Source organism: Electrophorus electricus, chromosome 5, assembly GCF_041902795.1.
Source record: "Electrophorus electricus isolate QZ-2024a chromosome 5, ASM4190279v1, whole genome shotgun sequence".
Lineage (NCBI taxonomy): Eukaryota > Metazoa > Chordata > Actinopteri > Gymnotiformes > Gymnotidae > Electrophorus > Electrophorus electricus.
Window position 1 is genome coordinate 8,872,160 of NC_137501.1, and position 16,049 is coordinate 8,888,208.

The window sequence follows — 16,049 nt, forward strand, 5'->3', positions numbered from 1 at the left end:
GACGAAGCGTCTTCGTAATATTAGCATTGCACCGATGGGCACTTGAGGTTTCGACCGCTAATGCACAGTGCTGTCTCTCGGAACCTGCAGGAATATATAGTGACAGGTAATGAGGAGCAGGTCAAAAGGCCGGTGATTGTGAACGGGGCAGGTTAGTGGTACAGCCCCTGTCTGGAGTGGGTGTGTACCTCCTGGTAGGAGACCAGCCTACTGTGACACATACAAGGTAATTAACAAGGCTAAAAAAAGATAATGAAGGCTAGGCCACAGAATAGAATGAACCAAACATAGCAAACGAACCAAACCAAACATACTGTCCTGTTCTGAGCATGTGTCAAGATGGAGTAATGGATTAAAGATGCAGCTTTATTAAAGAACATGCTTAGTCCACAAACAGAATCCAAAGTACATAAGCCAAGGTCATATGTCCAGAAAAGCAGTCCATAAAGTTACCAAAACAGACAGGGAGCAGGTAAAAAGGATAATCTAAAAAACAGGCAGAGATCAAACACACCAGGTAACCAGACAAAGATACAACAGGTCAGAAACACACCAAACAAAGTAGACAAGACTTCACAAAGACTAAACACAAACACAGGTTTTAAATACAGAGACTTATGGAGACTAATACGATTAAGGTGGTTACAATAACAGGTATGTAATGAACTAGTTAGGGGTGGGCGATTGTGACACATATATTCTGGGATTGACCAAAACTGTTGGAATTTTGAGAAAGTGTTCAAAAAGAGATTAAACATATTATGGGGATTAGTTTTACCTTAGATCTATCACTATTCATACTGGGTATACTACCTGACCTACTACCTACTATACCACCTAATATGATAGATGGAAATTGGACTTATGTATTTAGAACTTTGCTTTTAATATCAATGAAAAGGATAACAGTTTCTTGGTTTAAGTGGCAACCTCCAAGTATTGTAAAATTCATAGCTTTTCACAATACTGGGTAGTGGTAGCTCAGTGGTTAAGGTACTTGACTCATAATCGGAAGTTTGCGGGTCAAAGCCCCACCGTTGCCAAGCTGCTACTGTTGGGCCCCTAAGCAAGGCCCTTAAGCCTCAATTGCTCAGGTTATATGCAATCATAATTGTAAATCGCTTTGGATAAAAGTGTCAGATAAATGTAAACAAAAAGGGTTTTTATTATGGAGAAAATTACAGCAAGGTTACAGGTAAGAATAGATAGGTTTGTTGGTTGTTATTATTATTATTGAAGGCAATACCAGAGCTCTTGTCACCTTTGTTTTTTTTTTAAATGTGATACATTTTTTGTGTTCGAGAAAATGTTTTCTAAGTTGATGTACAATGAAAAGTACTAGTATTGAAGAAAACTATTTAAAATGTTCAGGATCGTTAAGAAAAAAGTTAAAAGGTGGTTTATTGGATAGGCATCTCTTCTTACCTGTATCTTAATTGTATGTTTGTGTACTGTGTATTATGTGAATTCAATGGAAAAAATAGTTCCAAAACAAGAGCAAAAACACGGTGTTCCATGAGTCTGGAACATACCCAAGATCTATGAATATTTCCTAGAGTTTTTTAATACTGAAATTCATTGTTAATGTTAACTAGTATCATAAATTATGTTATATAAGGGAACCTTAATGTAAAATGTGACCAAACTATATGTGTCCCTTCAGAGTTTTGGCTATATACAGCCAGAAATTCCCAAATGGGACATTTGAGGAGGTGAGCAGCGTGGTCAATGAGTTCGCTAAGTTAGCAGAAGATTGCTGCCAAAATGAAGCAGATCCTGACTGTTTTGATAAAGAGGTAAGTCACTGCAAGTCATTGAAAAATGTCTGTATAGTATCTGTGTAATGATAAAGGCTAGCCTCAGTTTCTTGTGTAGAAATCAATCGATCGGGATGTATAACTCAAAATCTGCTTTGATGTCTGTACCATAGCTGCCAGCCTGTCTGGTGGGGCCTGGATTCATTTTGATTGTGTTTTCCACACTAAGAAAAATACAGTCACTCCCTTTAGAGGAGGAGCCTTCATTTTCAGGGTCATCCACATTGTCACCAGTCTCAGATACATCCTCATTTCTCTCACTGTTACAAAGACATATTTCCAGACCTTCAGCAGAAGCAAATTTATTTTTGCTTGTATTTTTTACAGCAGAGAGAATATAAGCAGTACAAGAGAAAGAGAAATGTTTCACAAAGCTCTGTCCTCCCCTTTTTGTATTGTTGCGCCACCCCTAAATTACAAATATGTCTCCCAGTGTGGACATATCATAGGGGGTATTTCCCACGTTCCCTCAAGACCCCAAGCAACATATAATTATGTTGTGTGAGTTTTGTCTGTGTGAAAGAGCAAAACAGAAAGAAAGAAAAGAGGAAAGAGATGTGAGGTATTGCAAAGGGGGGTGGGGGGTGTGTGTGTCTAAGTGTGCAGTGTGTAACGTATGTGTGGTGTGTACATAGAGTGTATTCTTACTCTGTCTCTCCCTAAGGGGAAAGGCTGGCAATTAAAAATAGTTTTTGTACATGCGACCTAACACATTTTTCGTGACAAAGTTGACACTAGATGACAAATGAAAAAAGGGCAAGAAACAAAGAGCGCAAATGAAAGGAAACTAGGGCTACAGTAATAGTTTATTTTAGTAATCAAGGATTCTCTAGATTACTCCATCAATGAATCATGTAATTGGATAAGAAATACTTTTAATTAAAGAGCAATAGTAAATATACAAAACAGAAAATAAGATAAATTGCATACAGTTGTCACAGTATGCTCCCCTTACCACTGATCATGTGGTATGGCCTGCCTTGTGTTGTGGGAGTTGTCTCGTTTGTAACCACGTCCATGTTTGCACACACCTGCACCTGGTTTATCGTGTAATGTCTTTGTGTATTTAAACCACTGTGGGAGTGTGCAGCCTTTGTCGGTCATTGCCTTTGTTCTTGTCGATGTTCACCTTGTTAGTGTTAATCGTATTCGTGTCTAACTTTCACTGTTTACGTTACACAGGAGTGCAATTGTCTTTATGTCTGTTGATAAATGTCTGTCTACGTCGAGGGAGTCTTGCTCCTTGCTAAGCGGCACTCGGGCCGTTACAACAGTATATGTCAAAACTAAATCTAATTTAGTGTATTTAAGTGCCATTTTATATTCTGGGTTTTCAATTAAACATTTTCTGAAATGCAAAACAAATAAAAAATAATTTAAAATGATTTATTAAAAAGGTATCCATGATATTTTCATGTAACCTTTTTATTTTTCAAGACGTATGCAGAACATTTAAATATTATTTTGACAAGTCTGGTGTAGTGATGATAAATGATTGTTGATATGAATGGCAAACACAAAACAATTTGGTTTACACACATGAAATATAATATAAACCAGGTAAAACTATTTTGTCACCTGCTACCTTCCTTAATCTTTACAGTGCAACATTTGTGTGAAAGCAGAGTTTTGAAAGCAGTAGCTACATTTCTCAGAACACAGATCAGTTTATTACTTCCCTAGTTTTACAAAAGGTGATTTCCTAATAGTATATTTGTTCATTGATTTAATTCATTAATTTGTTCAACTGTAGGTAACATAGCTTATAGTTTGTTTACTATAATGCCTACTGCATAAATTTAAAATAGTAAAATTTGACATCTCTGCCAATAAACATGATGCTCCAGTACAATTCAACAATTCAATGATGTCACAGAGATACTTTGCGTGCCAACCTTGCCAGGAATCCTGTGTCTGCAGTGTCAGCCCAAGCATAATGTTACAGGCTGTTCAGACTGTGGCTAGACTCTATGTTTCTTTTAATTAAACATTCATCTGCTGCCTTCACTAGAACCTGCTTGACCTTATTGCTATGAAGATTTTGCTATGAAGATGCAGCTGCTACTTTCCTTAACTTCTACAGTGCATTCAGTGGGCCTCAACATTTGTGTGAAAGCAGAGTTTTGAAAACTCCACTTTTTCCTAGATTTCTCAGAATACATAACAGTTTATTACTTCCTCAGTTTACAACATGTGATTTCCTTACAGTATATTTGTTCATTTATTCAATTCATTTATTCGTTCGACTGTACGTAACTTACTCCAGTCCATTTACTACAATGCTACTCCATAGATCCAAATATATAAAATTCTACATCTCTTCCAATAAACATGAAGCAAAATTGCTCCAGAACAATTCTCATATAGTTAGCAAATTAGGTACTTTGCCAGCCAACCTTGCCAGGAATCTCTTCTGTCTCCTGTTCGAACTCTGTCTAGACTCTATGTCTGCTTTTATGTAAACATTCATATGTTGCCTTTATTAGAACCTGCTTGACCTTACTGCTGTGAAGATACTGGATTCTGGGAGCTTATTCATAGCCTCTCTCTTGCTTGCTAATGAGTCAAGAAAATACACAAAAATACGTTTAAAAAGTCACTTTTGGCTTCCTCAGCCACACCTGCCAGATCATGCCAAGGTGACTTTTCGCATCTCTAGGCTCACAGGGAGGGCTATGTCATGGAGAGCTGTGCTGGTGTCCTGCTTCTCTCTGCTGCTGGCTGACTACCCTGAGTTTGTGAAGGAGCTAATTGTGGTAATCGACCATCCCCGCTAGTGTAGGGCTTGTGGTCAGGCACTGTTATGCCTAAGACGGGATCTACACTCGGTGGCATAGCATGCCATGAAGTTTGGATATTAGCCACCGAGACCCGCTGGAATGAAGCATCGCTGGTGGATGCCTTTGTGAGCAACCTGTGAGGAGACCTGCAAGCAGAGCTCTCATGCAAGCAATAGTCAATGTCTCTCGACGACATTGTACACCTAGCCATCACGTACAACCACCTCCTGGAAGAAAAGCATCGCTCCCTGGGCAAGCTCTTCTCTGAAGAAGTCCACGTCACCAGTGGGTACAACCACAGCCCCTAAGGAGCCCATCTAGTTGGGTGATGCTGGGATGCAGTGCAAGGTGGAGGAACATGATCATCACTAAGTGGGCCCCTTCCTGCTCCAGAGACTGCCTCAAGAACATGGCTGTGCCTCTCCTGCCCACCTCATTGGAAAGCCCAGATGCCCATAAGGACAGCCCCATCAATGCACTGTGCCATGACCTGGTGGAAGTTATCAGTCCTACCAAGACTGGCCAGCTCCCTCCTCATCAGGACTATAACTATAGCCATCAACATCAAGGAGCTGCCCCCCATGATGCAGATTGTATCCACTGTCCCAGGAGGAGGAGCAGGTCATGGAGCAGTGCATCCAGAAGGCCCTGGCCCAGGGCTACATCCACCCCTCCTCCTCACCTACTTTGGCCAGCATCTTCTTTGTTAAGAAGAAATATGGTCAGCTGAAGCCATGCGTACATTATTGAGGTATAAGCACACTGCTAATGAAGTACCCTAACCCACTGCTGCTAGTGCCGAGGGGAGCTGCTGAGGGGAACGTGGTACTTCACTAAAATAGACCTATGCAGTTCTTATAATCTAATAAGGATTAAGGAGAGTGACAAATGGAAGATGGCCTTTAGGATGCCCTTAGTAAACTGCGACTACCTGGTTCTTCCATATGGCCTAGCCACAGCACCCTCCGTCTTCCAGGGATACATTAGCAAGGTCCTAAGGGAGTTCCTGGGTAGATCCATCATCACTTACATTGACAACATCCTGGTCTAATCCTCCTATGACCAACATGTGCATGACATGTGGCAAGCCCTCAGCACTCTCCTGCAGAATAATTTATATTGCAAGTTGGAGAAGTGTGAGTTTCACCTCTGTGAGATAAATTTCCTGGGTTACCTCATCAGGAATGACACACCCCGGACATACTGCAAGCCAATTTCTATCCACAGTTCATCCAGTCCTTTAGCAGCCTGGCCAGGCCGTGTTCCGAGGACAGACTACCCTTTTGAAGTGGATGCAAGCAGCATCTGAGGCTTTTAAAAACCTCGAGACTGGATTCACCAATGTCCCCACGCTGCAGCAGCCAGATCCCACCAAGTACATTATCATGGAGATTCATGCTTCAGATGTGGGAGTGGGGGCTGTCTTGTCTCAGCAGGCAGAGGAAAGGACCAGGCTAAAGCCAGTCGCCTTTTTTTCCTGCAAGCTAATGCCAGCTGAACGGAATTACAGGGTAGCTGCTGGCTATGAATCTAGCATTCATGGAGTGCAGGTACTGGCTTGAGGAGGCACGGCATCCCTTCATAGTGATTACAGACCACAAAAATCTGGAGTATTTCTCCTTTACCTCTCTTTGTTTTGCCACAGGATCAACAAGGTGACCTAATGGGTTGGCTTGCCAGGGAGCAGCTGCACATTGTTGGCCTTCTACATGTCTGCCATGAAGCCTGTAATCAAGGGAACCCTTGTGGACAGCAGTGCCACCGCCCCAAACTCCTCTGCCGCCATTGGAACTTGAAGAGGGTCCTGTGTATTATGTGAGTGCCCTGCTGGTCTCGTGGAGGACAGGAAAGCAGCTGCAGAACCTGTTGGACAGGGAAGGGTATGGGCCAGAAGAATGGAGTACTTGATTCTAACTTGGCCTCTGTCCACTGCAAACCTCTATCAAGCAGAATGCTTAGGGGTGGGGGGGGACTTCAGAGAAACATTAACTAATAAAAATTAATCAAATGTCAGTAAAAATAGCACTTCCAGATTGTCCTCTCTTTATCTTAGCTGCTGCCTTTCACACTTTGTGATTAGCTCCAACTTCAGCAGTCTCCACTTCAAGCTGTTTCAGTTCCAGGGTGTCACTATAGAGGGCCTTTCCCTTAAAGTAACCTAATTATGAAAGAAATTAATCTGGTCAAATAGAAGTAATCATAAAGCCAGATAATATATGGGATTGAACCCCTTTGTGGTGTAAACATTAATTTTTGATGCATCAAATATGTAACAGGTTTTTAGTAATAACTTGAGAAATCAGTAAAAGCTATTACACTATTTGTACCAATAACAGTAATTATGCCTCTTTGCTTTCCACACTGAAATTTGTGAATACACTAGCTGGGTTTTAACTTTCTGCAGGTACTTACATACCTTTACTTGTCTGGTTTGTACTACAAGTTTGCTAGGTATTAGTACATAAAGTATATACATGTGGCTGTTTTTTTGCACTACACTTGCTTAATTTAACCATCTAGGAATGCTTGCACATTTTCCATAATTCAATATTACATGACCCTTACACTGAATTTTTATCCTCCATAAGGAAAGTGTGATTGCACAGAAGCCCTGCAAGAAGGACTCTCCATTGCACTCGAACCAAGGTATTGAACAATGCTGTGCCCGGGAAGTCGAGGAGAGGACTCCCTGCCTGCTCAAAGTGCACTACTCAGAGGACCAGCTGCCCTCACTCCTGGAGCTCTCGCATGAGGAGATCTGTGCTCAATACGAGCACGACCCCAGCGACTACACATTGAGGTAGGGCGTGGAAGAGCTGTAACTTTTTGAGGAAGCAGCTGCCGGCATGTAGTTCAGTTTGGGGATGGAGGTGTTTTACTAGTGTGTTTGTAATTAGCCATGCCTGAGTAAGGTGAGAGCTGATACCAAGAGTCGTGGAGCTTGCAACCTCTTGCACTACCTTTAGCCTCTTTTTATTACCCTCTATTGGCGCCATGGCGCAATACATCTTGAAAGTACATCCTTATTTTATTGGACCTTAGTGCGGCTTTTGATGCACTTTATCACCCTCTCCTGCTAAACTGTATGGAAAACCTTCTTGACATAACTGGAGCTGTGCTTGCTTGGTTTAACCTTTCTGACTGTTCTATTTGTTAGGTTGTAACAACCTGTAGTGTAAAGGTTTGCCAAAGTGTCACTCAAGGATCTATCCTTGGTCCATTAGCGTTCAATATTTATATTTTATCTCCACCTTCTACACAAGTATTATTTATTATATCCTTAACATTTGACACCCACATCAACTTGCATCAAGAACATTACCAAAACCTCTTTCTACTGCCTTTTCTCTCACATTCTGATGCTAAGAAACTTGTACATGCATTTGAATGTTGCTGGTTGGACAACTGTAATGCTGTTTTTCTGGGCTACATTATGAATCTCTCCTTAAGTAAGTAGCCTTAAACATGTGCAAAAAGTTCTCATTCATGCAACATCTTGTGCTCATATTACTCCTGTACTTGCTGCACTACACTGGCTCCAATATACATACTCATATTTCTTTTAATTATCTGATTTGAACAAATAAAGCATTTCAGAGTTTAGTCCCATGGTTTAGGTTGTTTTACCTCTTTGAGCTCTTAAAGTCATATACTCCTTCTTGCTCTTTACCTTCTGTTCTCTAAAGCGGCCTCCTCTCAAAGTTAAATACATGGGTAAAAGAGCTTATTTTTGTAGAGCACCTTGATTATGGAATCTAACACTATTAAATATACTCCTACTTTAGACTTTTTTAAAAAGCTTTTTAAAGTTTTTTTTAAGTTAGTTAAAAAAATGTAAAAATATCATCAGTACAGGTAAAGGAAACACTATCTCTCTTCTCCACAGTCACCAGTAATAAATATGGAGACTAACATTTATAATGAGCAATGCTGTGCTTTTTTGAAGTTTTTCAACTCCAAAATGAATCCAGTTCATGAGCAGCTGGTTTTTGATAACATCATACAGACTGAACTAATTGCTAAGTTCAGTACTTCCACATACTATTTGGATCCCCACAGCCCTAATTAAAGCATGCTTGCCTTCAATCATTTCCCTGATAACGTTAGCTCCACTTGGGGGAACTGTAGCAGTAATCAATCACTGAAAGTTGTTATAATCAGACCAAAAAACCTGGTTTAAACTCTAGTGACTAATCAACGATCATCCTATTTCCAATCTAACTTTTTAACTAAACATAGCACAGGAACAACCCTAGTTAAGGTTACTGACCTCCAGTGACTACCTAACATTCAGAACTCTGCAGTATGGATTATTACACGCTCCACGTCCACTGAGCATGTCACACTCTTGTTGATCTAAGTACTTTGACTCCCTGTGTCACGATAGATTAAAGCTAAGATATTATTAACATTTAAAGCGCTTCATCATCATTCCCTTGCTTATCTTAGACCTGTCACATGTAGGCTCCCTCTCAAGCCCTCTGGGCCTTATCAGCAGCGTCCCATGACACATGCAGGCTTATCATTGCTGTAACTCTGTCTCTCATTTTAGCTATGCATTAAATTATGGCAAACATTTATTTCTATATCTAATTTTTTTAATGAATAATCTTAAAATTACAAATATTAATTGCTTAGGTGGGATCTCTAATAATCCTGGTTAATTAAATTATTGTTCATTCCCGGTGCCTTGGGATTTTTGCCTGATTACTGAGACCCCATCGCATTGCTTCAAATTCAATATCATAACGTCAGGAGGACAAACACAAGGAAGGTATTTAAACAGGGATTTATGTTTTTTAGCAAATGGCTGCCCAGTGCAGAGCTGGTTGTTCATAGCATGGGCCATGCCTGACAGAGCAAGTTATGGGTGAGGGCATTATCTGCCTTCTTTGGGGATAATATTTTTTTCAGGGTCAAAAAAGACCAAATGTCATGGGGTCCAAAAAGACCAACTGCACTTTCAGTAATGTGCATATGTGCACTTGTCTTCACTGTTCAGTTCCTTCCTCTCTAAATGTCAAAGTACAATTATGGTTAATGGTGACCTACTCAGGCTCTTACTGACCTGCTTCATGTCAGAAGCATCATCCTTGGTTATATATCTAAGTTGGTGCTTGCAAAAGTGTCACCAAACGCTGTTTTGTTGAGTGCTACATCTGCAATAACTGCCTATTTTTTCTTCACAATGGGAGATGCCTGTTTGTAGGGCAGTATTGGGGTGCAGTGGTTACCATTGCTGCTTGACCGCTATGGTGACCTACATTCAACTTCTGGCCCGGCTGCTGCCTATGTGAGTTTCTGGAGCCTCCAGTTTCCAGTTGTTAGGAATCTCTTTGTGATTGAGTGGGTGTGTGCATGTGCCCTGCGATGGACTGGCACCCTTTCCAGGGTTGGCTCCTGCCTTGGGAAGAATTAATGAAAGGTGCCTGTTAAAGGGGTGGGAAAATGTAGTCAAGTCACTGCTGAAAAGCCTAAATAGAGCTGCTTATACATAGACACTGGCTCAGGCACCCCACACTTCTTCTGTCCGGCACTTTTTTTATATTGGTGTCTCAGTATGTCAGGAGTCCAAAACAAAACCCAAGCAGTGAAAATGTACAGAGGCCTTGAGAAATCTTTCCTTAGGCCCCCCTGAAGTAAGTTAGTAAATAAGAGATGTATAACATTGAACCACAGCAAACATTTGCTAGCTTTCTAAATTAGTCTTCAGTCCATCATAAGTGTAGTAAGAGTCCTGTACAATACTACTATCAGAGCATGAAAATTTGGAAAATATGCAACGGCAGCCACTACTGGACTTTTGGAGTTAGGCTAATGGGAGAGTGGATAAGAGCACAGCAAGGACTCTGAAGATGCTGTGTATCTTTCCACAGCCTTATTTAGTTTTAAAATTTTAATTTGTAATGTTATTAATTAGTTGAAATATGTAATGTGGTCTCTTTAATCATGTGCTTTTCTTTTTTGTCTAAGTAGCAATTAGGAAGATGCTATACAGTGTTTATGATGTGTGCCTTAAGAGGCCCACATTTTAGACCACCTATTGTTGGTGACTTTCTTTAATACAACAGTGTGTTAACTGAAGAAAAGGTGTTTTGTGATTCTTCTCCTCTGCCAATGTAACAATACCCATTACAAATTGACTTAGATTATAAAACAAGAGAGATTACACTCATACCACCATGCAAGTTAAGAAAAAAAGCAATAGCCATTATTTCAATATTGTGAAATACAATCGTCATGTTTGCCCCATCCCTTGCGTCACAATTCACATGGCAACTCCACCTATTTTTTTATTTCCTGGTTTTGTTTCCTCATGCTTCCTTGTTTTGGTTTCATTCTTTTCCACCCCCTTGTTAGCATCTATACCTGTTGTTGCATTCACCTGTATCTTGTTAGTCCTCATTAGTCTTTGTATTTCAACCTTATGTTTGTATGTAGTCTTCGCAAAGTCTCATCATCATTTCGCCATTTTTGGAGTCAGCAGTTACCGTATACCTGACATTAGAATGCAGCGAAGAGATTTAGAGTACATTATCAAAAAAGTGTCCGACTTCATGCTTTCCAACCAGTCAATGAAGGAGAAATGTTTCTGGACGTTGGCAGCACATCGACTGGCAGACACACTTGACTGGCTCTATGAATGCGATACTTCCGGGTCAGGAGAGAGCAGGATTCACTATATCACAGCTGATGTTAGGGCCCTGATCCACAGTGGAATATATCCACCCAACCTCCGTTCGACTTACCAGCCCCAGGCACCGTAGATGTTAAGTCTTAGTCCAGTCATAAGAAGAACAAATAGAAAAAGCCTAAAGGGGAGCCTGAGTCTGCTGCTGTGTTGTAGGTTTATCCTATCTCCCTAAGGGAGTCTCTGCCTGTTCCTTCTCTGCAGCCCAAGACCCTGGCCTCCGAGTGGGAGGCATCCAATATTTTGGGGGGGGTGGCTCTATGCACCAGCATCAGGCCCTCAAGTCCCAGCACGCCTGCCCCTTGGAACATGTGAGGAGGACTCTGGGCCTGAGGGACTGCTTAGGAGTTTCTCTTTCTTTGTATTCCCCTGTGATACAAGCTCTGGACACCAGCAAGGAACGCAACAGCCAGCTTTCTGACACTGGTAAGGTACGCAAGATCCAGCATCTGGATCTCAGCACACTCCGGGACACAAAGGCTGCATTCGGCACACTCTGAGACACATAGGCCACATCCTGCACACTTGGGGATGCACAGGCCAAATCTGCAGTGACACAGGACATGCCAGCAGTAGCAGCCACAAACCTGGACCAGCACCTGATTGATGCTGCGCCCCTAGACCCCTCACTTTCCGCAGCTGCGCCTCCAGTTCCCAGCAAGAAGGAAGCCACCCAGTACATCTCTGTTCCCGGCATGGAAGAAGCCACCCAGCCTGTTCCTTTTCTTGTTCCCAGTATAATGGACGCCACCCAGCCTGTTCTTATCCCTGGCATAGTGGACGCTGCCCTGTCAGTTCCTGTCTCCGGTGTGGAGGAAGCTGCTCTGCCTGTCCCGGCACCTCCTGTGATGCTCAGGACTTCCGAGGCCATATTCCACAGCTGACCATTGACTCCTGAGGCCTCTTTTGTGGCCTCCCAGGCACCAGTGACTCCCCTGTGTTTGCCAAGTGTGTCCTTTGCCCTCTGAAGCTGCTGTGTCAGCACTTAAGACTGCCCCAATGTTCCTTCTGTCACCTGTTCCTGAAACTGTGTTAATGTCTGCAGTGGTTATGCCTGTGTCAATCTCATTTTCTGCCTCTGTTTCTATTCCTGTGCCCTTGACCGTATCTGTTCCTGTGTCTGTCTACGGTCCAGTCCTGGTGTCATTTGTGCAATCCGTTATTCATTCGATGGTTCAGTTTCCTGTTTTGTTTATGTTTATAGTGTTTGTACCCATCTAGTCTTGGTTCGGTTCCCTTTGTTCTTGGTTCTTAGTTTTTGTTTTACGCATCGGGAGCCACGCATTAAGGAGGCGGCGGTTCTGTCACATTTTCCCCTCCCTGGCTTCACAGTTCCCACATCAAACCTACCAGTCTGTTTACTTCCTGGTTTTGTTTCCTTGTGCTTCCTTGTTTTAGTTTCATTGTTCCACCCCCTTGTTAACATCTATGCCTTTTATTGCATTCACCTGTATCTTGTTAGTCCTCAATAGTCTTTGCAAAGTCTCGCCATTGTTTGGTAGTTTCTGAGCCATTTGTATTGTGTACGTTTCCCCTGGTTATTGGATTTCTGTATATGTTGTTGGATTACCCTCTTTACCTGTCTGTTTTGGTTGCCTCGTTGACTGCTCCTCTGAATTTATGACCTTTGCTTATGTTCTTTGGATTACGACTGTGGACTACCTGTGTTCTCTATTAAACTGCATTTGCTATACTGCATGCGACTTCGTCTCTGTTCATGCTCGGAATGTTACAACAATATTATACCTTTTCTTTTCCTGACCAATAGTGACTACATCCACATGGGCACCACAGTCACACGCGCTCACAAAAATGCAGTCTCCATTTGTGTGCGCAAACACAGAAGGCAGGCAGTGGCAAATCTGCAGCACCCTGCCCAAACATGGCAAGCACTGCTTGGTACGCCTTGCATGAATTCACACTCTTCTCAAACCATCAGCTGACTTTAACCTGTGTAGAGCAAGTCTCTGCTTATCCTCGAGACACGTATACTGCACCAACGCATGCACCTTGTGCAGTAGGATCCACTGATCAGGTTTTTAAATGCCGAGAACAACAGGTGCAGTAGGCTTTAAGTAGTACATGCAACGTGTTTAATATTCACATTCGTTCAAGTATAGCCATGTGTCATGGGGGTGGAAGAAACCAGGTGCCATGAAATCAGGCGCTGTGCTTTGTTTAGCTACCACATAAACAGAGCTGAGAAACAATCTGAGGGTGCTGGCCAGACAGTATAAAGAATATTTTTGGGTTGCTAGTAAAAGGGTAAAGAAACTGTTCAAGCAGTGTTGGTAGCAACAAACTAAGACCTGAGGGACAATTTTGTCTGTGTGCTGTGTGCCTTTGAAAGGTGGTTACATGTGTGAGACTGAACATGTGCAGAGCTTTGCTGCATTTACAAACTGTGTGTGTGTGCATGTGTATGAGTGGGGGATGCTGTCTGACATCTACAAGAGCTCCCTCTCCCTCTACTCATATGTTATCTTTGTAAAAAGGAAGTCTTGAGGCTAACAGAACACTGCAATTGTACTCCCCTCCCCTGACTCTTTCATCAAAAGAATCAGCATTTAACTTGACACTAAACAAACATTTCAAACAGCAGGACACATGTGCTGCAAGCAGAGGAACAGGAGGGAGCCAGCACCAGGGCCCTGGAACCAGAGCCCATCAGACACTAGGACAAAATCCCAGACCCAAGATCACTCTGACATGATCAGATTTCTGTGCTGTACTCCTGTACCCACCTCTTGTGTGTGTAAAATAGACCCTCACCTGCAGAAGGCATTTGATCCCCTGCATTTGATAGGGACACGATGACTATTCCCACAGTGACAACAGGAATGGAGATGAGCTTTATGGTAGCCTCTATCGGAACTACAGTATAATATCTCTTAACAATTTGGTAACAGCAACTGCCTTTTTCCCTCATGGATTAATCTAAAGCAGCTTCTGATGAGTTTTTTTTTTCATAGTTTCCATTTGATAAGTTCAAATACTGATGAGTAGTAAACAAATTAAGAAAGCAACCCTAGTTTTGACTTTTGTGTTAGTGCTGCTAAGTAAACGTATAGCCCAAGCTAGCTATTTTATGTTTTGATTATGGCACTGGACTGCATGAAATAACGATAATTGACTAGTCATTGTTTTAGTGTTTTAGGCAGAATCGATATGTGCGACATGTGGCAAAACCCGACCCAAAGTGTATTTTCAGCTTGCCGTGATGATTACCTGCGGTGTCACGTGTCACGCGTGGCTGGTGTGGTTACAATAACATATGAGATGATTAATGGCTCAAACAATTAGTTTCTCTTTTTATTCCAATAAGAGTGTCACAACAAGGAGTGAGTTTAGAGGCTAATGACACCTGAATCAAGCTGCTGCAGCTACATAAACATGAATAGACTGTTGATTAGCACATGCTGACAGGGAAATGCTCATAGCAGCTCACCTGAAAAATGGCACAACAACTTGTTTGTTGGATAACAGCTAGCAGCTTTGGTCTTTGTAGTTACTAGTGCCATCATCTGGCCGGTAGAGTCCTGGAGCAAGGGCATTAGATTAGGTGATGTCAGCAAACTCAATAAATAGATTAAGAATGCTGGCTGTCTGGATTCTATGGGATGCGGTGACTTGGAGAATGACTCTTATCCAGGGTGGCCTTCAGAGCATAAATAGTGGAGCACTTTCCACAGTAACAGATTAAGACAATGTATTGCTCAGAGGAGCGATATGTGAAGTCATTCTTACTCACAGCTATTGGCACTAAAATGGGTACCAACACTGTTGCAGTGTACTGGCACCTTACCTCTTTAGGTTATGTCATGTCAGGTTAGGTTATGTCAATTACCTTAGAATTTTCTTAGGTAAATATATTCATATATGTTATATTATTAAGCAACCTGTTATCTTATTTATAAACACATGTATATTATCTTTAATTCCTCAAGATATATTAATTATTCAGCTTTGTAAACCAATATATTCTGTTACTGTAATGTTGCAATTTGAAAACATTTTTTATCTATCTATCCAACTTGCACATTTTACATCAATTGTCATATTTCATGAATAGCACTATATTTTATGTAACATGTAAAATACCTGTAAATGTACTGATATATTATATTAGTAATCCAATCAATTAATAAACATCAGATGGCCCTTCCTCCTTTTGCCTGATTATTGCACAGTTTCTCACTAGCAGCAGAATTTAGTTTAGAGTTCAAAGCTAATTCATTATAGGGAAACAGACACAAACACTGTGACATCATACTGAAGCATTTGTGTAGACAGCTCCAGACCTTGAGAGAGGTACAATAATCTCAAACCCTTGTGTACATCAGCTATCATGAACTGAAAAAAAATGACCTCTAAAAATGGCCAAGAACATACCAGAGAAGGGAAATACAGCACCCAAGCATATTGCCAAATCCCCCCCACATCACTGAGCTGTTGTGTTCACATCGCTGACCTGTTGTCATTATATCTGATGTGGGCAGCTACATGATGCTTGCCTATAAAACCAAAAATGGACCTGCTCCAACTACTACTACTCCTGCATTGACTTCCTATCTTGGACAGGGATTCAGCTTGATGGCATGCTTAAAGTGATACTCATCTGTAAGTTGTTCTGGAGAACATAATCTTCTAAATGTTATTTAAATGTAAATACAAGTGGCACTCTAAAACACAGAGGTTCTCTAAAAATATGAAAAGTTGGCTATCGGATGACCACCTATTGTCAGTCTGGAAAGATATGGA

The 16,049-nt window shown here is 41.5% G+C and overlaps 1 protein-coding gene across 2 annotated transcripts in view; it reads left to right on the plus strand.

The window, feature by feature from the left end:
- Nucleotides 1-16,049, plus strand: part of gc (GC vitamin D binding protein) — a 35,349-nt gene that overhangs the window by 6,857 nt on the left and 12,443 nt on the right. For both annotated transcript variants that reach the window (XM_081714123.1, XM_027028705.3), the window contains 2 exons: nt 1,664-1,796; nt 7,186-7,397. In XM_081714123.1, the coding sequence (XP_081570249.1) occupies nt 1,664-1,796; nt 7,186-7,397 (345 nt within the window). The remainder of the gene's footprint in view (nt 1-1,663; nt 1,797-7,185; nt 7,398-16,049) is intronic.